Genomic DNA, 23506 nt, shown 5'->3' with positions numbered 1-23506 from the left:
TTAACTTGTAATAATTTACTTTTATTCATTTTGGATGCAATTCATATTGTAGAACCAAAAGAATGTATTGAGGCACGTGTTGGAAATGATGTTGTGTAATCATATTGTTGTTGTGTTCCGCATGTCAGTAATATTATAATGGAGTAGAATGTCTATTTACTTAGGGCCGTTATAACTCAGTATCAGAGCGTACTTGGTTTGAATACGTTGGGTACGTGAAAAGTGTTTCTCACCGCAATGGGTTCGTCTCGCTTGATAGAGATGTTGTATGCTTAGTATGCTAAATGATAACATGTTTATGTGGCTAAGTGGGTATGGAATTGGATCCTTAGGATGTGATTTGTGTCTGTTAAACACTTGGAGGTCTTCTTAGAAGGACACTTGATCAATATTCATTCTAATAGGCATTCTTGCGATTTTGCGTAACAAATTTTTATCTTAAGGACACAATTCTTGTGTGATTATGTGACTAAGTGCTTATGTGGCACTACAAGAAATTGCATTTTTCGCGACTACTTTTAGCGACGATGTCAATTTTCATAGCCAAAAGTATATTTTTGGCGACACAGTGACAAATTTCGTTGGTAAAGGTAGACTTTTACCGACGCAATTTACTACCGTCGCTAAAAAAGTATAACATTCATTAAGCGCCAAAATTATTGGTTGGCGCCAAAATTTCAAAATTTTTAGCTACGAGACTTATTTTTTAGCAACACAATAAGCGTTGCTATTAGTGTGCTTACATTTGGTGATGACAAGTTGGTGTGGGCAAAGACTTCAACAGTTAGCGATGATAACACTATTCGTTGGTAAAAGTTTTGCTAGTGAAATGAGGTGATTTAGTAATTTGTGTTTTTATTCTAGTTTTTCAAAGAGTTTTAATATTCTAGTTATTGAATTGTAAAATTAAAGTGATTATCGAATTAGATCACAAAATAAACCCATCAAGCCCAAACACACTCTTAACTCTTAAGTTGAGATGGCTAATTCGAGATAATCTAAACTTTTCCAAAGAATTAGATTATCAATTTTAATATGTTTGGTTTTATTTTTAAAAACTTGTTTCAGAATTTTTTTTTCTAAAAAACTAAAAAAAATTGGTGCAAAAATAAAAAAATACTTATTATTTTTGTATAATTTTATCTTTTAGGAGGATATAAATAATTTTTAAAATTTTAAAAATATATTTCTGATTTTTATTGGTCTCAAATTAGTTTTAATTTTTTTTTAAAAAAAAATCTAAAAATTGATTTTATTATTTTTTGTTTTGGTGATTTGCCTGTAGAAATTGTTGAGGCGGTGAATGTTCCCTCTCAAAATTCGCTCTTTGTTTTTCCAAGATAGGTAAGCCCCCTCACCACTCTCCCCGATTTTCACTCTTGCACAGGCTTCTCTCACAATTCGTAGTTCTCTCCCCCTCACAATCGCACACTGCATAGACGTTTGTTGATCGTCAGGTTGTCGCTGTTTGCTGCTGCTGTGCGAGACCATCAGTGCTTCAGTCTGCCCCTATAGGTTTGTTCCCTTTTGGCTTTGTATCTTACTGCCCCTGTTTTTTTTATTTTATTATTAATCTGGTTTTCTTCGATCTGTCTTTGATATCCATGTGATTTTGCTGTTCGAAATGCAACTGTCGGTAAGCTATATGGAGTGTTTAACTACTGATGTGAAATCGAAGTAAGTTTTATAGGTATTTGATTGAATTAGGTTTAGAATAAAATCTGTATATCAATGCCCTCATTTTGTATTTTGATCTGATGTACTCTGTAAGTGAACATTTTCTGAAATGTCTCTATCCCTGGCTTTGTGATCATTTTTAAAGCATTTCTAAATATATTATTTAGTACTTCTTCTTTTGAAAATCTATGATTTTTTAAAATCATGAAATATTGCACTTTCCCCCTAAAAAATATGTGTGTGTATATATATATATGTTTATATATTTAAGTTTACAAAACAAAAACAGAAACAGGCATCTAGGTGTTATTCAAATGATAGGCAAATTAAAAACTCCAGATCCAGAAAATGTGAATTCATAACTACAAAATTGACAGAGTCACTCCCAACCATAATTCATTCACACAACCAAAAGCATGATAAAAGAAACAGAACAAACCATATCCTAAACACCCAGAGACATTACCAAAGAGTTGAATAGCTTCCCTAACTAAAAGCGATAGGATTCCCTAGCAATGTTGAGTAATATTTGCATCTTAAATTTAGTGCTTTCCTATGACTAGGACCTAATTATGTTTACAAGGGATAATTGACTCTTTTACCACTAACATATTTTTGTTTGTGTTCTTTTGCTTTCCCCGTCCTTTATAAGAAACAAATTCAGTAAAAGGCAGAGAAACAACCCAAGTGTACTTGAAGTGTACTAGGGGGATGGGGATAAACGAAAGGCATGACCATGCTTGAATGAAAGTTGTGTACTTGTTGCATTAGTCGCAGGTAGGTCCAGCCTATGCTTGAATGAAAGTTTAAGTTATGTTATGCAAGATGGTACTGATAAAAGTGCTGAAAATTTAATTGTTCAAAACATGGCGTCTATAACAGTGAGCTCTTAAACCTCAACCTTATTAGTTTGTTTTCTTCTTGGCTTCCCAGGATTCCACCTAAGCTGAAACCTGTAGAGATTGCACATTATACACGTCCATATCTTTAGGATTAGGTTGTTTTGGAAGCTCTATGGAGTGGCCTAAGGTAATATTGCAAAGCCTTTAAATTTGGACACCAAATCAAATGCTCCCTTTATAAAATAGTATCAATAAAAACATAAATTGCTTACCTTAAATTCTGCACTTGTCTTTTCCTTCAAGAAATTCCTTCGCTCATGCGTTGATTTGATGTTGTCAGGTTGCAGTTTAAGCCTTTTTTCTTCATTAGGTGCCTTTCTTCTTCATTAGCCTCACGTGACAAATCATATAGAAATGCCCAAGCGATAAAAACCTATAAATGCCATCATCTCCCAAAAAGCTTCAAAGAAAAAGAGAGAAAAACATAATACTCTGCATTCATGATATTTTGAATTCCTCATTTCAAAGCACCAATGCTCAAACAAGTTACAATTGTGAACTAATGTTTCAAAGAGATTTCCCCCCCCCCCCCCAAATTGTTCTAGTGTTGATATATTCTACAAGCATTAAATATCATCCTATATCATATATACTTGTTCAACCAATAAAATAATCACATTATTAATTGATCCGTAAAAAATTCATCTAGGATACATCCAACGTAATGAATTTTTTTTTTTCTTTTTTCATTTCAATATAATGTTATTACCATTATCAGCAGTAAAAAGTTCTACGATCCAGATTGCCACATATCAAAAGTGCATGATTCACATTTTAATTTTCAGACTAAAAAAATATAATTTTATTTGAAAGGAAGCTAACCCAGCTTCACAAAGTCTTAATTTCCTCAAATGATCAAATTTTAATGAGAATTAAGTTATTGTGCTACTGTTCATACAAAGAAAGAATTTGTGACAATGTTTAAGTAAATAATTTGATTATTGTTATGTGACTATAAATAACCAGATGTGCTTCTATTTTTTTAATATTTATTTTGGTTGGCATGATTACTCCTTGCAATTCACATTGTCAAATTTTTGCAATCATGGGTGCAATTACTGACAATAGTGTGGGATTCGAAGTTTTAGATCAATAAAATTTTGTGTTTTGTTCACATAATCACAAAGTATGTGAACAAATTTATTTTCTTGTGAGTGGACATGGATTGTTTGAAAAAAAAAAATTTGAATATTGCTGAAATTTATCTAAATGTATATGCTTTCACTGTATATATATATATATATATTTTTTTTTTTTGGTTACTAAAAGGAGAAATCGAGATCTGGATGGTCAAACATGTACATTCTTACTAACATTTTTTTAAAACTATTATGCAATTTGAAATGTAAAATTATTAGGTAGTTTGAAATCATATGATATTATTTTAGTGGATGTTCGTGATTTAGTAGTGACATATATGGTCATTAAAGATATGATAATTTGTCGTTTCGCACGTAGGCATTCATTTTATTTTTCTTTGTTTCGTTTTATAGGTTATTTTGTTGAACATTTAGATACTTTTTGGAATTATTATGTTTGGGATTGTTAGATATAGTTAGACACGTTTTACAATTCTTATGTTTAATATTGTTAGATATTTAAATAAAATTTGGGATATTGAAATGCATTTGATATTAATTTGGTTACATTACTAATTGTTATGATGTTGTGTTTGATATTGTTTTTATTTTGATTTGCTCTCCCATGTGAGCTGTACATGGGCTTCTTTTGTGATGGCTTGGATGATTATTGTTTTTGTTTGTAACAACATTGGTTGAGTTTCCATTTCCCAGGTGGTTTATATGCTCTGTTTGGACCTATTTTAGACATCCATATTATTATATGTGGTTCTTGAACAGGTTAGTGTGTTTCTGGTGCTGGTTTGCTGGTTTGCTATTTTTGTTTCAATTTTTGAAGGCAGATGATTTCTGCACTTACATTATTGGTTTGTAGTGACTAGGGAAGATGCATCAAGCTGGAGTAGGGAAGGTTTTTTTCCTATTTACATCACGCTATAAGGGAACTTGTGGCTTTTAGCTTGAAGTATGATCCCTGGTTTTCATGTAATGCGCACCTCAATCATTCATTTTTCCATTTTGAACTCTGAGAATTTGTTTTCTTGTTTCAGAATTCGGGAAAGGAAGGAATCTGTAACTGTGCTGTTGTGTGGGACCAGTGGTCGTGGCAAATCTACATTGTCAGCACTGCTGGTATATCTATTTTGTTGCTGAAAGCATTAGTATTCTTTTTACATTTTGGACATGGAGAATTAATGGCATTTCTTCAACCTTCCCCCATTTTAAAATCTTTCTTCTTCTTCTTCTTCTTCTTCTTCTTCTTCTTCTTCTTCTTTCCCTATTCTTCTCCAAAAATATATGAAAGTTTCTGGTCAAGATATTAACTTTACATTTATTCCCTCTTTAGTGGCAACAATAGTGATTTTGTATATGATGCATGAATGGTTTTCAGTAGATGATCATTGATGCTGATTGTAACACCTGCTCGTTGATCTTGGAAAAAAAAAAAAAAAACTTTCTTATTGTTGTGTTTTTTTTTTTTCTACTAAACTTTCTGGATTCGCCATTTCAAGTGGAAAAAATCTCCATATTAGATAGTAAAAAACTGCTATCTAGGACATTGCTGGAAGCAAATGTGGCAGATTAATTTGGAACTTTATAGTAGCTTCTGTGCCTTCTTCCATCCTGTGCCTGAATGACTTTGGAGAACAAGGACTTATCTAGAATTCATTAATACTAGCTTATGATCTGAGATGGGGGACGTAAGAAAATAGATAGCTTTACATTATGGATTTGGGAGTAGGATATTGGGCTTGTATGGGACAGATTTCAAATGACTCCATTTTCATTGATATTTCATATTCACCAATAGTGGGCCCTCGCATTCTTCATTTGTCTACCTGGGATTCAAATCCAAGCTAGAATCCTGTAAGAAATCATGTGCAAGTCTTCCCTTCCAAATCATCAATTTAAATGCCACTTTAGTTTGCATCTGAGGTTAACTGCACCAGCCTTCAGAATGCTAAACAAAAATTGAGACTAATCATTGTACATTTAAAATATACTATCTTAATTTTTTTTTACTTATAGTCATGTCTTCATCTATTTTGCAACATAGCAGGTTGGGTATCATGACTGTGATATCTACTGACTCAATTCGGCATATGTTGAGGAGCTTTGTAGATGAAAAGAAAAATCCCTTGGTTTGGGCTTCAACATACCATGCTGGGGAATATTTGGATGCAAAAACTGTTGCAGCAGCAAAGGCCAAAAGAACAGCTAAAAAATTAGCTGGTGTTTCCCGGCCCCTACCAAAAGATGATGCCTGATGGTTCTACAGTTGGAAAGTCTAATACCCAACCACCAGAAGTGGGTTCTAATGCTGCTGAATTTATCAGGTCGAGACAAATGGCCATTGAGGGATTTAAAGCACAAAGTGAAATGGTCATTGACAGCCTTGACCGGGTGATCACTGCATGGGAAGAACAGAATTTTTGCATGGCTATACAGGACAGTCCAGTAGTTCCAATTGGGAGGAGCCCTAGGACAGATGTCCTTTTAAAGGCAGAAAAAGCAGTGTTGAAGTCTGGCAGTAGTGTTGTAAGATTAGCAGGACTTTACATATCCTTTATGAAAATGCAAGTTATAAGATTTACATATATCTATTGGTGAAACTTTAGGGATTTATGGTCCGAATCAGTTTGTTATATACATGCATACCCACATATGTGAGCACACACATCCCACCTTAACTCTCAATACAAAGCAGATAAAGGTGCACATGTTTATTGGTTGGGGAAAGGCACTGTTGACACTCATCCATATCACATCCTCAATCTTATACACTACGAGGTGAGTGTTTATCTTTGTGTATTTTTTTTTGTCTTCTATGAATTATTGTCCTTGCGATTCTATCTGAGTTGCCTTCCCCCTATTTCGCATTAAATTATAAATATAATTACGCAATACCTTTTCTTGCTCCATGAGAATATTGGGGGAGAGAAAAAGAAAAAAAAAACTTTGATGGGTTTATTCTATTCACTCTTTTACTTGGGCAGTCACTTTGATATTCTTCTCTCTCTCTCTCTCTCTCTCTCTCTCTCTTTGTGGGTCAATTTTTTATGCTTTTTAATTATATTTAGATACAAATTGGAATCTGAGCTCATACCATGCTTTAGGTCATATCTTATTTCATCATCTTCAGTCTTCCATACATTCCCTGAATTCCTAAAGTAAATCTGTGTAACCATTTGTGTTTGTGATATCGATAACATTTAATTTGGTGTGCCTTGCATATTTCCACAAAAAGATGCAGCTTCCCTCTCAATAGCAATCTTGAAGATTAAACTTTGGGGCCGAATTTTTCTAGGCTGTGATAATCATCCTTTATCCAGTTATTATTATTATTATTATTATTATTATTATTATTATTATTATTATTATTATTTAATTTATTTTTTTCCCCTTGTTTGAATGTTGGATTTTAATGACTCCTCTCTACCAAAGTTTTCTATGCAAACGAGTACAACTACCTGCAGCTGCAATTGACATTATTTTTCACAAGACTGATGATGAAGTTTTCTTACCTTGTAATTTCTCTGCTTCATATGTACTGCAGACATGAGGAGAGATGTGCTGGAGATATTCAAGATGACTCCTCATGACAAACAAGTTATGATGTTTTCTGCAACACTCAGCAAGGAAATCCGTCCTGTTTGCAAGAAATTTATGCAAGATGTAATGTCCCATGACCAGTTCTACTTGAATTTAGAAGAATCCTTTTCCATAAATGTCAGCTTTCTGCTGGCGATAAATAGTTAGGAATGCAGTGGTTGTAGGCTTGTAGCCTTCTATGCTTTCAGTTTTGCATTTTGTTTATGCCCATTATTCAATATTCTACCTAAGTATGTAATGTGATAGGGGATGGGTAGTGGCAGAAGAGAGATCGGTCTTTAGGTCTGATGTGTGGGGATAGTTTCTTCATTCTTCGGTACCTTATTTTTTCTTTTGTTCACATCCCTAGTTATTTTCTTGTTTACTTTAGGCCTTGAGTGTGGGTTTTTAATGGGGTTGATGCTGGATGTCTTACCTGTGGCTCCTTTTGGTTACATAATAGTATATATGTTGAGCAATAGTGGACTTGCTTCTTGTGAGTTAGAATATCTGCAAGGAGACATCAGATGGACCGGAATCTCAATTGAAGGGATGTTCATCCATCATTCATTTCGTGCTGGATTCCATTACCTTCAGGAAGGCTCCTAATATGCTTTACTGTGACATTTCTTCCTTTCAGCCAATGGAAATTTATGTTGATGACGAGGCGAAATTGACCCTTCATGGTCTTGTACAGGTATTGCTTTGGAAGTTTGGTTTTTGGTCTTTACCTTATTTTTAACCATTATCTTACCTCTCAATTTTTTCCTCGTGTCAGCACTACATCAAATTGAGTGAGCTAGAGAAAAACCGCAAGCTGAAAAGTTTGTAAGAAAAGTTTGTAATTTTTTTTTGTTCGTATAGCATTTTCCATTTTGTTTACTTAGTTTTTACATGAAATTTCTAACAAGTTTCTAATAAGCTTTGTTTGACAATTGTTGGGTCTCATTTATGCAAACAAAAGACAGTTACTGATCCTACATTCTATTTGTGAAATTAGAATAGTTTGATTGAGAAAATAGAGATAATTAAGTTATCCTTTCCTGAAAAGAGAAAGCTTTTATCTGTAATCATGTCCAAAAAAAAAAAAAAAAGAAAAAAAGAAGAAGGAGAAGGACAGAGAGCAAGACTTCTTTGTTTGACGATTTGGTTCACCCTGAACTCAGATAATTCTTGTGATCATAATTGCAGTAACAGAATTCATGAAGTGTTCTACTTCATGACATGGACAATGTGATTACTATTGACAATGTGATAGAATTTTGTTAGTTATTTATTTATTTATTTATTTATTTAATAGGCCCTATTTGGTATTGTTTTCATCATTTAAAAAATTCAATAAATAGATTTAAAGTGTTTCATAAAAATAGGTGCTTACCATTTTTTTTTCCAAACGTTTGGACAATCAATTTATTATTATTATTATTATAGCAAAGTTATTTTTGCGTTGTTAGTTGTTTGTATAATTGTTCAAATCAATTTGTTGGAAATTGTTAAATTCACAGTTCTTTTTTATGAATTCACAGCCCTGTCTCTGACACAACCCTCTCTCTCATATAACAGGCTCCACCATGTGAGAGAGGAGTGCTATGGATCCGATCTGCCAAAAAAGAGTGAATTTATCAATCTCCCAATTTATTGTATCTTGGCGTTTAGATAGTTGTTTGAAAATACTTAGCTATTTTTTTCCTTTTCGTTCCACCTTTCCTCTCTCATTTAGTGTTTTACTGGCAGGCATTCTGATATCAGCTTGGTTGAGTTGGCAAATGAAACAGTTAAAGAAGATGACAGAGCTGTTTTATTGGAGTGGGGAGGTCTCCAGTCAGCTTCTCCTAAAGCTCGAAGTTCACCTGTCACATCTCACGTTGTCAGGTTAGAAAAAATAGCTGTTTCCATCTTTGATTATTTATGAGAAATATGAACGGGTTAATTTAACATTCTTTATGCTCTTTAACTTTTCAGATTTCTTCTAATGGATGAGACTTTCTTGCTAGAAAATCGATTGACACTCAGAGCCATGTAAGTCTCTCATCGTCACAATTTAAAACCATAAGTTTTGGAGCTTTGTAAGTTTGAAGGACATGGTTAGAAAGCTGACTCTCATTTTTCTTCTTATTGTTCTCTCTCCCTACCGATCTGAATTTGGTGTCCTTTTGATCTACTGTTACTTATGTGACCGTACAATTCTCTTCGGTGAATCAAAAAGGTTTTGCCAATGCCCTCATCTTATAATTCATACTTTTCATTCCGCGAGTTTGTTATTTTCTTCGGTGAAGTATGTGCTAGACCAATTTTAAATCTTAAAAAGAAAAGTTCAATGTGAAAAATATAGAAAGAGGAATGGGTGGATATCACATTCTTTAACAACTTTGAAATGTTATTTTAAAATATATATTTATGTATATCCCAGAACTTTACGAGGAAGTGAAAGGATTAGCGAGGTCATAACCTGATCCACTTATATGGGCATAACCTAATGAACCAACACTAATAGAAAGGAGAGATAACAAAAGCAAAATTACTAGTCGACGGACTAGCTGCTACCAGATGCTTCAGTCTCTCTTCTGCTTCCTTGGATGTGTAACCAAACAATTAGGGAGGACTTCATCTCTCCACATAAAATTCACAATGGCCAGGATATACAGTTATTGTTTTCTGTATCTATTTCAGTTATAATTGGTCCATCTGCATCAAAGTTGTGTCCAATGAGCTTGTCTTTTAACCATCATTTGTTTTTGCAGAGTTATAATCGGGATCTTTTCTTATTTCTCTACTTCCTTCTCATCATAGTTTCAGCAATTACTTCTTTCAAGATTCATCATGATAAGTCACCAATCTCAGGAAAATCCATACTGTATCTGAACAGGCATCAAACTGAAGAGTGGAAAGGTTGGATGCAGGTTAGTCAGTTTTTAAGATGACATGTCTATTTCTTTGAATTGTCTAATTTTTAGAATTGTCTAATTTATTGTTACTTGTTTTCAGTGTAAAAGAAACAGTTTATTTCCTTTGTGTTTGTTTCTAGTGTCTCTTGTGATTTGTTTGGAAGTTTGAACTCTAATCAATATAATTCCCTCCCACTCCTTTCAGTGTTTCTCTACCTGGAAACACTTCCTGTCTTGTCTGCATCTTGTAGTCAATCTATAGAAAATATATTGGTAGTTGATAAAGAGAAGTAACTTTGAGATGGGAAATTGCAGTTGGAAATGGTTAGAGAGAGAGAGAGAGAGAGAGAGAGAGGGAGTCAACAAGTTGCTGAAAGTTTATTTATTACCCTGCTCTATAATTGGAACTAGAAGCAGTTTGTGAAGGGCTTGGGAATGTTGCCTTCAAGTTTAATTGATGTGGGATGCTAATCAAATCTTTTGGTTATAGGACCTCCAAACTACACTCTGTCTGAAGTCATTAATCCTGTGAATAAATTAAAGCTCTTTTCAGCCATAAGAATTTTGTTTTCACTTCCTAATCAGATGAAACATCTAGAATAACTTCTCCATGCTTAAATTCAGCATTAACTTGCCATTCCTTGATGTCCATTTTGTTGTCAATAAGAATCTTCTGGCACCCAAGTTCGTTGGCCGGGTTGAATTGGCTCTGTTTTCTTATTGGACAAATATAAAATTGACTTGGACTTGCATCTCTTGGAACTTTTCCAAGAGAAAAACACATTTTGCATCTACTCATTTTGTTAATCATCCAAAATTTTAAGAAGAGGCATATTTGAAATATTCATCGGGGCATTGCTTCTTGTAATTTGCATCAACAGCGTGTAGTGCATTGATGAGTTGGGCACTGTTTACATCTGCCTGCTTTTATATAATATAATATTAAGACATTTGATTTTCTTATGGTTAGTTATTTTCTTTTCTGCTTTGTTCAGTCAAGTGATCTATCAAATGTAAAGAGGGTGTTAACAAGGGCACAAGAGAATCCAAGCCAACATTTCTCGTTCGAAATGACGTATGTGTCTTCTTGCTGTTTTTGCTCTTCCCAAGTTGAATTCAGCTTGAAATCTTGAGTTTGTAATGAATTTTTGATTTTTGTTTCTGTTTTTTTCTTCTTTGCAATTTTTCCTACTTGTTCATTATTTGTCTGACATGTGTGAAAAAAGTACTTACATGTACATGCACACACACCTGTCCATATAGGGAAGAGCTGAGACACACCAGTGGTTTATGCTAAATTAAGAACGAAAGCTCAATTGCGACCACAATTATACTTCTGTTCCCTTTTTGCTTATGGCAGGTGGGGAAAGTGTTGCTAAATGCATTGTTATATCCAGGCATCAAGACGAACATGTAGAAAAATTCCATTGTTGCGATATTTCATACGGCGGTAATATTTCTTAATTAAATAATTCAAAATACACTTTTGTGGGGGAAATAAATAAGAAACGGGGATGTTTTGTTATCTGTCATTTCTACTGCAATATATTCGGTTGTATCATACAAGGCTCCAGGCATGGTAAATCTTGTCATTGAATTCATAAGTGAGGCTAACAAATCGAGGTTCCTATTTCTGCTGCATGATAATGGGATATTTATCCAATAAACAAATGGGATAACTATTCTATTATATAAAGTGCACCTGAGTTAGGTCGAAAGCTGTCACTTTTTTTTTTTTTTAATTTTTTCCAAGAATGTCTTTATACCTAGTAACTGTCACTCTTTCCCACTCAGTAACTGTCACATCTAATAACAATAAGAATAATTTTTTTTTGGTCAGACCGTACAAAATTGCTATTAGTTTTCCTCAACCATCATACTATCCAAAAATTTAAATATAAAATTGCAAATGCGTTTGCACACACCGCTTGTACATATATATGTGGGAAGGATTCTCATGGGTTGTTTTTTACGGAAATTTTTCTGAAGCATTTTTTTTAATGCACTTTGTAGTGGGAAATTTCACTTGTGTTTTTTGTAGGGTGACGTGGGAAACAACAACATTGACAGTGACAGTGTTGTGGCACGTACCTTCTTAATAAGAACAAAAACTGAGGAGGATCGGAAGAAGCTTGCAGCAGCAATTCAGGAATATGCCCCTCCTGCTTGAAAATACACATGAAAGTGATTTTCCATCACATTGTACAACCCTTGAGCTTCAACAAAATTGCAAATGCAAAAGTTTTGTGTAGGGTGGTCTTGTTGAAGCCGATGAATCCCCCTTTTCTTTCGGAGGGAGGGCGAGCTCCAAAAATCTACCAAGCGGAGCCAATATTCAAAAGTTGACAATATTTTCATATGTACAAGAGGCTAATGCACCTGTATCATGTAGAGAAGAAAGGATGTTCTCCTCCAAAGTGGGTATTTTACATTCTTTTTTTTTTTCTTTGGCTTGAGTAGCTCCTATTAAAATGCCTTTACATGTTGGTCATCTCTTCTGAAATGCCCCAAGGAATGTCAAATAATGCAGCTGGCCTGGTGGTTGCAGATGCACAAAACTCATCTGAGATGCATGAATCAGATTCGCCTGCTGCAGCTGCTGGTCTGCTGCTGCCGCCCTTGTGGTTGATGCTTGCTGGGCTGCTGCTGCTGCTGCAATGTTGCTGTGAAGCGGCTGCTACTAGATGTTGGTTTGCTGGATAAGTTTGTGGATACTTTTCGTGTCGTTTTGCCTGTCTTTGTTAGTTTCATGTTTTCATTGTGTTATCTGTTGTTTGTAATGTGGGTTCACAATTTGGATGTATTTGGGTATTTTAGTGAGTTTACCCTTTTAGGTTTTATACACTACTTCTAAAAGCAGTATTAGCGGTGTTTTTTTTTTGCTTGCACATCAACTTTAGGTAATTTTATATCAATGTTATTAGTTTGTAATAGTGGTGCCTGAGGAATGTCTCTTGTAAATCTATAAATCTTATAAAAATATATAAACTATTTTCAATTATTTTTGTTGGTAAATGAGTCGCCAAAAGTTTATTTGTGCCCACTCATATTGTGTTGTTAGAAGTGTATTTTTAGCCAATGCTAATTTGTCGTTGTCTAAAGTAAACCTTTATCGACAAATAAATCGTCGGCAAATAGCAATATTTACCGATGTAAATGTATTGCTAAAAGTTTATTTTTGCCCACTCATATTGTGTTGCTGAAAGTGTATTTTTTGCCAATGCTAATTTTTCGTTGCCAAAAGTGAAGCTTTATCGACAAACAAATCGTAGGCAAATGGCAACATTTACCAACGTAAATGTGTTGCTAAAAGTTTACTTTTGCCGACGTATATTTTGTTGCTAAAAGTATATTTTTTGCCCATGTAAATTTGTGTCGCGAAAAGTGACACACAATCACCATATTTGAATGACTTTTACCGACGCAAGGTAAATTGCCGACGATGGATGAAGGCTTTTAACAACGACTATGTTCGTCGCTAAAGGCATTACTTTTACCAACGCGATGATAATTTCGTCGGCAAAAACTTTTGCCGACTCACTTTTGCCTACGGGTTGTCAACGTAGCTTTGTGTGTTGGCAAAACTCTTTGCCGACGAATTTTCCCTTTTAGCAACATATTTTCTTGCGTTGCAAAAAATGCAATTTCTTGTAGTGTGGAATGCATTTGGTGTTGTAATGCTATAGAGTGTATGAGATTTTGTTAGGGGCACCTTTTGATGTGTGCTGAATTGTTGTGCTAGCCTTTGTTTAGGATGCCTATGCGGGGATGTGACAACTTTTCTCATTCCACACGGGAAGAAGCAATTTGTGGAGTTGCGCCAAGGTACTACACCTTTGGCACAATTTGAGGCGTGTTTTACCAACCTGTCGAGGTTTGCTCCGGAGTTGGTGGAGACCGATGAGCTCCGTTGTGCGAAGTTTGAGAGTAAATTATGTGAGGATGTTCGCGAAAGGATCAAGTCTTGGCATAGGAATTATCATACGCTTGTGGAGGCGGCGGCTCACGTAGAGGCCACAGTATTAGTCCAAGGGTAGAGTGGGGAGAAGGCCACTTCGGTAACTCTTTCAGATTGGGGTCGTGGTAGACCTAGTAGGAACCAAAAGAGAAGGGCAAGGTTGTTTCCCCAACCAATAGTTACATCAACAGGATCATTTAGCCAACCGGGACTTAGGGCGATCGAGTGCTCACAGGGGGAGTAGTCATTGGAATCCTTACCAGTTTAGACTTTGAACCAGTTACGTATTCGAGGACTGCCTATTTGCTATGCGTGTAATCAATCGGGTCGTACTAGGCATTTTTGTACGCAACCGGGGACTTCTTTGGGTGTTCCACAATCTAGTCAGTTTCAACCTTATCCATTCGGGCAGGGGCAATACCAATACCAGAATGGAGTAGGCCAGACTTCAAGGGCCTTTGGGGGGTCGAACTTTTATACTAAGAGTGGAAATATGGGTGTTTGTTTCAAGTGTGACTAGCTAGGTCACGTCTGTCGCTCTTGTCCTTGGTGTCAGAATTCTAGGGGTGTTCAGGGGTTGAGAATGACCAGTCTCAGCAGTCTGGTTAGAAAGGTGATAGTGGTGTTGGCGGAGGGATGGCTGTTTTGGGTAGTTAGTTTTGGTTGCCTTGTTGTGTGATTGGAGGATAAACGAATGTAATAATTATGTGATCGTTTTGTTTTGTAACCGGTATGGTGTGGAACATTGTAATGTTATGACTTTTGTTTATGCACATATCTATAGTGGGTTGTTTATTTGTATGAGTTGGATATGTTGTGATTTTGAGTTTTCCTTAATGTGATGAGTTGTTATGAAATTTGGAATTCTTCATATTGATGGGTATGAACTAATGCATTTTGACTTGGGAATGTAATGGTCGGAGAGCTTTATTTTGATTAGGGATTGTTTGCTATGTTAACTAATTTGTGTTTGGCTGAAATTAATTTAGAATGGGTGGACAGTGGAGTTGGTAGAAGATGGGTATTTTGAGGGTCATTAGTATTAATTAGGATATTACAAGGGTGGAATTATACCAATCATGATATTCGGTTTGGTTAATATTGGCTTATGTTAGAGGTATGCGTCTTAATTTGTTCAATGAAGGCTTCTTGGGAGAATAAGAGGGTTGTGTCTTGTAGTGACCGGAGTAGTGTTGTGATTGTTGTCCGATGCATGTGGATTGGTGTGGGTAGTGAACCTATCATGGACCTTATCGGTCTTCTTTGTAATATGGTTGTATGTGATTTACGTTGGTGGGTGTATATTGTTTGCGATGAGAATTATGGGTTTTGGCCTCTAAAAGTCCACTTTGGACTTAAGGGGGGCATGAGAAAAGTTGTAGAATCCCATGTAGGAATGTTTGGTGTTGGAATATTGTAGTTTTGGCACTAAGTGAGGAGAGTGGTTGAATGGACAAAGTGTTTTGAGTCTAATAGGTCGGTGTAGGGTAAGATGTTGTTGTTATCATACCAAGAAGTGGGTTAGATGAATCGGTGTCCTTAGTACACCTTTAAGAATTCCTTATCAGGTCATTGGAAGTTGATAGTGTTGGTGTTTGGGGTAGTAAAGAGTGGTTGGCGTGGAGTGACTTAAGTTTCTTTTATAGAAAATTGTTCCTAGTCTACTGAGGGTAGTTAGTTTTGTTTCATGGTGGTTATCATAATAATTGATTCATATTTCAATTTAGGTTGGCAGTATGTGAGATTATGTTGATGTGGTTTATGATGTGTTTCTCGTATGGAAGGTAGAGTCCTCTATGCAAGCTTTGTTCACGGAATATGAGTATTTTGTATTTATGCGGTGAGGGTTGTGAACCCGAGAAATTGATCTCTTGTTTGATTAGGATTGGGACATATGGTAGTGGTACTAGGGTGCCTCATCTCATAGGTATATTTTGAGATTGGGTGGTAGTGAGGTGTTAAGAGAGTTAAGAGGAAGCTTTGGAAGTAACTATAGAGCCGTATATGTGTCAAGGTGACCTTTTGTCTTGGGTTGACAGGATCCTTTGTAAGTTTGAGATTTTGTGCAAATTGCTTTCTTTGGCTTGGTTGAGTTATCATTTCTTTATAAGAGCGTGTGGATGGTTTGTTAGTATTTGAGTTGTTTAGACCACTTCATGATTAGTTAAGTTTGGAAAGTGTGAATTTTGGGCTCACGAGGTGAAATTCTAAGAGGCGTTGGATTCGAGGGAAGGCGTTGAGCCGAGGTAGTGGATGGTAAGGGGTTCAAGTGTGTTGTTAACGAGGAAAGTCAAGGTAGTAATCAATTTCTTAGGCAGGAAATCGACACAGGGTGTAGTGAACCTAGTCCTTTCTTGGTATTCTCTTGAAATGGGACGAGTTAATCCTTAGATTTTTTTTTTTTTTTAATCTTGTGTATCGGAAGATCTTTGTTTAGTATGTTATCCCGGGTATGTGTTTTAATCAGTATTGTTATTCCCTAGATAGGAGCGATTGTGGTAGCTTGTTTTACTAGAAAGGATGTAGCAACGGGTGGTCAGTGGGTGTCATAGTTGTGGTAATGGAATGTAATTTTTGGGTGATTTTCTACTGTTTTTTAACCTCTTGATGTCATGTTTGATGTGTTCTATTTATATGTCGTAACAGGATTACCATTCTATTCTTGAAATGATTATGTCATTGGTTGAGTGAAGGTTGAGAGCGTTATCAATTGAAGTATTTTGGAAGGGAAATTGGCAACTAAAACTTTTTCTTGTTGGGAATTGGGTTGTTTCAAAATGGGGGTGAGTATTTAATAATGGCAGAGGTTGGTTTCAAGAATTGTCTTATAGGTGTTATGGTTTGGGTCATGGTGTACTAATAGTGTAATTTTATTTTATTTTATTTTGTTTTTTTATGGAAAACAACACAAACAAGAATGAAATTTTATGATGAGTTTTGGTTGTTTTCAATTCCGGAATTTTGGTGTGTCTGTTGCGGCAAGTTTTGTTTATGCAGAGAAAGTTGTACCTTAGAATTCATGATTGGTGCCAGGCAAGGTTTTATTCTCTTTTGTGTGTGGTTGTGTTCCTCGGCGTAGTTGGGTTATTGTGGATGAGAATTTCGCTTTTTGAGAGGTTTTGCTTTGGGAATGTTTATGTCATCATGTGAAGGGAATGATGAAGATTTTGGGTAAATAGAGCATTCATGGTGGTTTTATGAGTTGAGGTGCCTTGGATTTGAAGTAACCAAGTGTGATATGTGTTTGGATTTGCTTGCTTAAAGTGTTATTGGTACCTTATTATATTGTTATTTGTAAACATTGTATATGTTTTAGAACAAGTAAATGATAATATTCAAGCTTTGTTTATCATTGTTATAAGAATGAATGACCGATGGATGGGTCACAGTTATGAATTGAATTAGTTCACATTATAATGATTGATTTAAATGCTGTGTTGTTGTATTGATTTTTTAAATTTTGGGAACGAAATTTCTAAAAGGGGTAGGTTATAACGATTCTGGTTTAAACCTGACCCGTTCATTGTTTTGGATCCGAGATTTATTGTCTTGATGGTTGTTCATGTCTTCTTCCATCTTATTCCTTGTTGAGATTAAAACAAGTTGGGAGTTAGTTTTTCAAAACTGTTGCTACCCAGATTTTGGCATGTTCGCTCGAGCAAACTTTCTTGCGCTTCAGTAAACTTTGAGAACTTTCAGTACTTTTATAGGTCTGCAAAACTACTGGGAGTATGGCATTCTTCGCTTGAGCAGTGTTTTATGCACTCGAGTGGTCCTTCTTGTGCTCGAGCTGTCATTTAGAACTCTCAATACTTTTTCAGGTTTGCAAAAGTACTGGGAGGGTGCTGTTCTTTGCCCGAGTGGTCCTTTGTTCACTCGAGTGGTCTCTCCTTTTGTGTCTGGTCGCTTAAGCGGTGTTTTTGTCGCTCGAGCAGTCTGGGTGTATATCAGTCTATAAAAGTCACATTTTGGATTACTTTTTCATTTCTCTCTCTTTATAAACATTTCAAAAACCTAGATCTACTCTCTCTCTCTCTCTCTCTCTCTAAAACTTGTCTCTAAACCTCAAATACACCATCGCCTGTCGATTTCTCCACCATTGTGCTTTGGAGAAAAAGGTAGACCGCACCTAGAGCTTCGTTTTAATTTGAAAAGTTCATGTTTTCATCGACGTTGAGTTTTGGGGCTTTTGGGCTTTCTTCTCTTCAGGAGTTGAGGTAGGGATTTTCTTAACGGTGTGCATGTTATTTAGCTTCGTTATATGTTATTTTTGTTAGTTATGGGTTTCCAAAAAATGGATTTGGATATATATTTATCAATGCACAAATTTGAGGAAAAATACTTGTTTTCATTTATGGTTTGGGATTAGTAACCTCGTGGTTGTTGTGTTATGTATCTTTGAAGAAAAGATTGGTTTTAATGGATTTTCAAAGGTTAATAAAAAAACTAGGGTTTTGAATGCTTTTATGGAAAAATGATGGGTTTAGAATGGTTGTGGGATTTTGGTTGAAATGAGGTTTGGTCGAGAAAAGTTTTGGAATTATTAGAAAATATCGAGTATTATTTACTCTCTTGAAATGGTGGTTTTGTTGGAAACGATATGAATGGTTTTTAGAAAATTGTATATTTTTGGTGGAGATTCACAAGACTCGTGAGGAGTGTGATTGTTGTTTGGGGAATCATGAGATTTTGTATAAATCATTGGGATTCAAATTTGGTTATGATTTTGGAATATTATCATTGTTGTTGTTGTCTTTTAATTAGAGATAATTGTTGTTGGCAACCGGTGGAGGGTTGTATTTATTGTTGTAGAAACTGCATGTGGACTAGGGAATGGAAACATTTGCAAATCATACATTGCATTGTGCATATCATGGATTTATAACTGGAGATTTCATTGTTTCGGGAAATGTATTATTGTTTTGAGATGCATGTATTGCATTATTGAAAGGGTGAATAAAATGATGAAACATGAGGGGGTGTTAAAGCATAATTAAGTTGGCATGTGTGTACTTGGTGCAAGACCTAAAGCCCACGCAATAGAAGCCGAGCCTTCCGGTTAATATCGGTAAAAATGACATAGTGACTTGTATAGTTACTATTATGAACACTAGCTCTGGGGATTTATTCATTATATTTACCACTTGTATGTTTTGAAAGAATATTGTTGATTTGGAAAGATCTTTTGGAAATCTCGCATTGCATTGTTTCAAAGAGGGAAAAGTGAACGTTTTATCATGACATTTCATGTGCATACATCTTATGACAATGTTAAGCATCGTACATGTCATTAAGTTTATTTTTACTGGGCTTTATGCTCACCCTACGAAGGAAACCACTTTTAGGTGAACTGGTGTGCTTTCGCCAAGGTGATGACTTGGGAGGATCTTGGAGCTTGAGGCTCATATTCATTGATTTCTTGGTTATTATTGTGAATTAAGCCACGGGCTTCTTTGTATTGAGTTGTGACTCATTGGCTGTAACCAGGCAAGGCCTTGGAAATCTGTAGCCTTTAAGGCATTAACTTGTAATAATTTACTTTTATTCATTTTGAATGCAATTCATGTTGTAGAACCAAAGGAATGTACTGAGGCGCGTGTTGGAAATGATGTATAATCATATTGTTGTTATGTTTCGCATGTTAGAAATATTATAATGGAGTAGAATGTCTATTTATTTAAGGGCATTACAGAGCTAAAGCCCAATAGAGATACTTGGACACAATGTATGAAACTTAACAAAGTCATAAGGTGAATGCATATGCATGCCATTTGCCAAACATTATATTTTCTCATGTCAAAACAATACAATGCCAATATTATATATCAATTTATGAAAAATATACTTTAATATCATAAAACAGGGCAGTGGATACAAAACACTTGGAATCTCTAAGTACGTGTTTGCTAGTAGGTTATACAACCACTACCAAAAGCTATTTCACCGGTACTAACCAGAAGGATAGGCACCTAACTACGCGGGTTTCTGGACTTTCATCAAGGACACATAAGACAACATAATAAACCACAACCACACCTGTAGACACCCCATTTTTGACTGCCCTTAAGACTTAGGCGCTTTGTCCTGTGCACTCGATGATGAAAGTTACATTGTGTATGATTCGAATTCTCAACGGAGGAATTTAAGTTTATGCTCTAAGACAATCCTAGACCCTTCGTTTTTACACTTTTCTTACCTCAGAGGTTTATTTTTTAACATTGTGCCACCCTACACTGGGTTTGAAGCAGAGGAACAGGGGAGCACATTGGGGCCCGGCCGTGCCTTATAGGAAGCCGGCCTTGGCCATTGGGGGTCGGCCGTGCCTCTTTGGCGAGAAACACTGTTCTGGGTGGGAATCAACCAACTGTTTATTTTTGAAGATATTTTTGACCTATTTTGCTCAAATTCTATAAATACGAGCTGATCCCATTGTGTTGAGGGTTAGAAAAATTTCGAAGAAGCAAAAACTCTTTTGACAACTCCTTTTTCCTTTGCAAGCTAGCTTTGAGATATTATGTCATCCTTGAACTATATCGACATCATATACACCCTTAGAGCCGAACCTTAAGGCCTTGGTTGAGACTTATAAATCATAATTCAACCTTAAGAGTGTGTTAGGATCAAGTTTGGTTTACAACCAAAGCTTATTCTCTTCAAGAGGTATAAGCTTGTCACCTTTTCTCTTGCTTTCATTTCTGTTTCTTTCTATCTATTTCTTGTGTTTTTGAGTTGTTTTGAATCCATTTCAAGTGTTGGAACTTGGGGTTGAATAGCTAACAAAGGTAGAGAGGGTTACACCCTTTCTTACACCTTACTTCATAGCTCATCTCCTTAGTTTTACCACTATTTTTCTTGGCTTTCAAACTGATTTTCAAAGTTTAAAAGGGCTAAAAAACATGGTTTAGAAGTCTCAAAAGTGGAGGGGTTAGCCACCTCTCCTTGTTCTTGCTTACTAGTTTGGTATCTCCTTGTTATTACTTCTTTTTTTTTTGTGTGTGTGTGCTCTTAACATAATTTTTAGCCACTATTTTTTCATGTTTCGGGGTTGTTTAGGGTTGATTTAATTTATTTAATTCGTTTAGGCTTTGAATACTTCTCTTGTTTCGTTGTAAGTCCTCATGGCTTCGGTTGTTTAGGCCTTAGACATCGAGTCATTCGGGTTGATAGATTTCCTTTGCTTGGTTTTCATGTCAAGAGTCTCACTTTAATAATCAATCTCGCATAATCATTTCTGCAACCTCCCTCTTTTCTTCTTTTCTTCTTTTCTTTTCTTTGAGAATTATTTCAAAAGATTGATGGTTGTTCACGGCATGGGAATGAGACCTATGCTCAATGGATTAACCTCTACAGAGGATCATACTCAAGGTGTAGTCTCTCTTTTATGCCAAGAATCACTTCTCATTTGACATTTCTTCTCATTTAGTGGACTCAACCATCACTTTGGACAAATTGACTAAAGAATGGAAAGGATTAATAAAATGGGCCTAAAATCCATGAAATCGACATAAAGAAAAGGAATTAGAATAGTTGGATTCGGCCAGACGTTATGCCGAGTCCATCGTGTCAAGAATCGTCACTTATCAATTCATAATGTTTTTATGGATCTTGAGGTGCGTCTACCTCCCTCTTTGAGCTTTCATGATAGGAGGGAGTGGTGGTTGTCTCTCATTGCATTTATTGATTTTTGTCCAATCATGTTTGAAATCATCAAGCCATCAACTTGTGCTTATTGATGGTTTTGGAAACGAATTCGTTCTTCTCTAGAGCTTCCCTATGATAGAGAAGAGCAGAAGGGACAAACTGAGCTCAGAAAGGCTCTATCTGCACTGTTTTCACCTCAGAGCATAGAAACAGATTTCTACCTAAACTTAGGACACGGACGACTTCATTTGGATCTGGCCGGGCCTCATTAGGGGCCGGCCGAGCTCCAATGTTTGGTAAACAGAGTGTTTATGCAGAAACAGAGGGCTGTGGCTGAACGTGAAACAGGGTAAATTCCCAGGGAGACAGATAAAGCTGCTTCTGAAAACCGTCACATGCATGCGATCCTTGTGCATCTTTGTTTATATCAACATTGTAAATTGATGGTCCCATTATTGTTGTAATTAATTATTATTAATATGGTTGTAATTATTATTATTGTTTGTTTGTAATTGTCATAGCTAGTTTATTGCTCGTTATTATCCTTGTTGTAACACATTAGATAGCTAGTTTATTTCTTATTTATTCGATTTGTAATAGTTAGTTTAATTCGAATATTTGGACACTCATTCGGACCCTCTTACATGAGGGCAAATATGTAATAATGGTGTATGTCTTCCAATCCCCATTTCTTTCTCTCTTTTATTTACTCGCTTATAATTGTAGCATCATATTTACTTCGCATCTTCCATGATTTGCATCCATTCGTCTTGCATACATAAGGTTTCGGCTCATCATACTAATCAATGTCATTTTAAAATTCTTATTTGAATACGTGCTTTGTCGCATGCCTTGAATTGACTCACATGCCATGCTAGTAGTCGAGCTTATTAGTTACATTTTGTATGTGTTGCATTAGTCACTTGCATATTAGAGCATGCATTTTTTTAATTGTCTTATTTCCATTGGCTTGCCTCGGAGTACTAGGTGAGCATTTATTGCTTTAGCATATTACATGTATGTTTGTGTTGCCATGTCAAGCATGTTTACCATGAGGATAAGTGCTTATCTGATATACCTGTTTGAATGCTTGTGGATGAAGGCTAATTGCTTAAATTGGGATGAATTGATTAACGTACATACAAATTCACTTTTTTCAAGTGACGCGTATTCAAAACAATTTTCAAACAAATATGAAATCAAAGTATTCCAATTTTTACAAATTAGTCTATACTTGCGTGAAACACATAGAAGTTAGCTTAAATAATCGGAACAAGAGCATATAATGTAAATAAAAATCACATCATGATTAGTAGAGGTCGATCTTTGATCGGGTGAGTGGGGCGCTCAATTAATGACCTTCCCATCTCATACCTAAGTTCCCGAGCCGAAAGACTTTGGTGATGATAGATAAGTGGCCTTTGGCACGAGTCACGGGTTTCCTAAATTTCTCAAAAATATTTAGGTGGCGACTCTATAATTGGCAAAATAGTCTATTTTTGGCATTTTGATTCAAAACCGATTTTCCAAAAGATTTGCCGTATTTGGACTCATTTTGTGTTTATCTATTTCACGTTACACTTGTGAAATAGGATTCAAAATCACAGTAGTCTGAACTGTAGGGCTAGTCGTATCCGAGAGGAGCACGAAAAGCAAGCTACAACACCCCTTTACTAGATTCACCAAAGTATACAACCATTTTTTTTTAAAATAATACATTTTCAATGTTTAAATATGAAATGATGCTCAATGCAAGATGTATGAGTAATTAGT

At 35.6% G+C, this 23506-nt stretch overlaps 1 protein-coding gene across 1 annotated transcript; it reads left to right on the top strand.

The window, feature by feature from the left end:
• Window positions 1-1343: 1343 nt before the first annotated feature.
• Window positions 1344-13135, top strand: LOC114268855 (uncharacterized). Its single transcript, XM_082869042.1, has 15 exons — window positions 1344-2454; window positions 2611-2706; window positions 4373-4438; window positions 4533-4622; window positions 4708-4789; window positions 5715-6448; window positions 7215-7333; window positions 7890-7946; window positions 8028-8077; window positions 8984-9121; window positions 9212-9268; window positions 10116-10149; window positions 11130-11209; window positions 12176-12551; window positions 12683-13135. Exons 7-14 carry the CDS (start codon window positions 7217-7219, stop codon window positions 12231-12233), a joined length of 591 nt encoding a protein of 196 aa, XP_082725168.1. The 5' UTR covers window positions 1344-2454; window positions 2611-2706; window positions 4373-4438; window positions 4533-4622; window positions 4708-4789; window positions 5715-6448; window positions 7215-7216; the 3' UTR covers window positions 12234-12551; window positions 12683-13135.
• The last annotated feature ends 10371 nt before the right edge of the window (window positions 13136-23506 follow it).

Source organism: Camellia sinensis, chromosome 5 (genome assembly GCF_055761805.1).
Source record: "Camellia sinensis isolate YWXY chromosome 5, ASM5576180v1, whole genome shotgun sequence".
Classification (NCBI taxonomy): domain Eukaryota; kingdom Viridiplantae; phylum Streptophyta; class Magnoliopsida; order Ericales; family Theaceae; genus Camellia; species Camellia sinensis.
The sequence above is the reverse complement of the archived record's forward strand: the minus strand, read 5'-3'. Positions and strand labels throughout refer to the sequence as shown.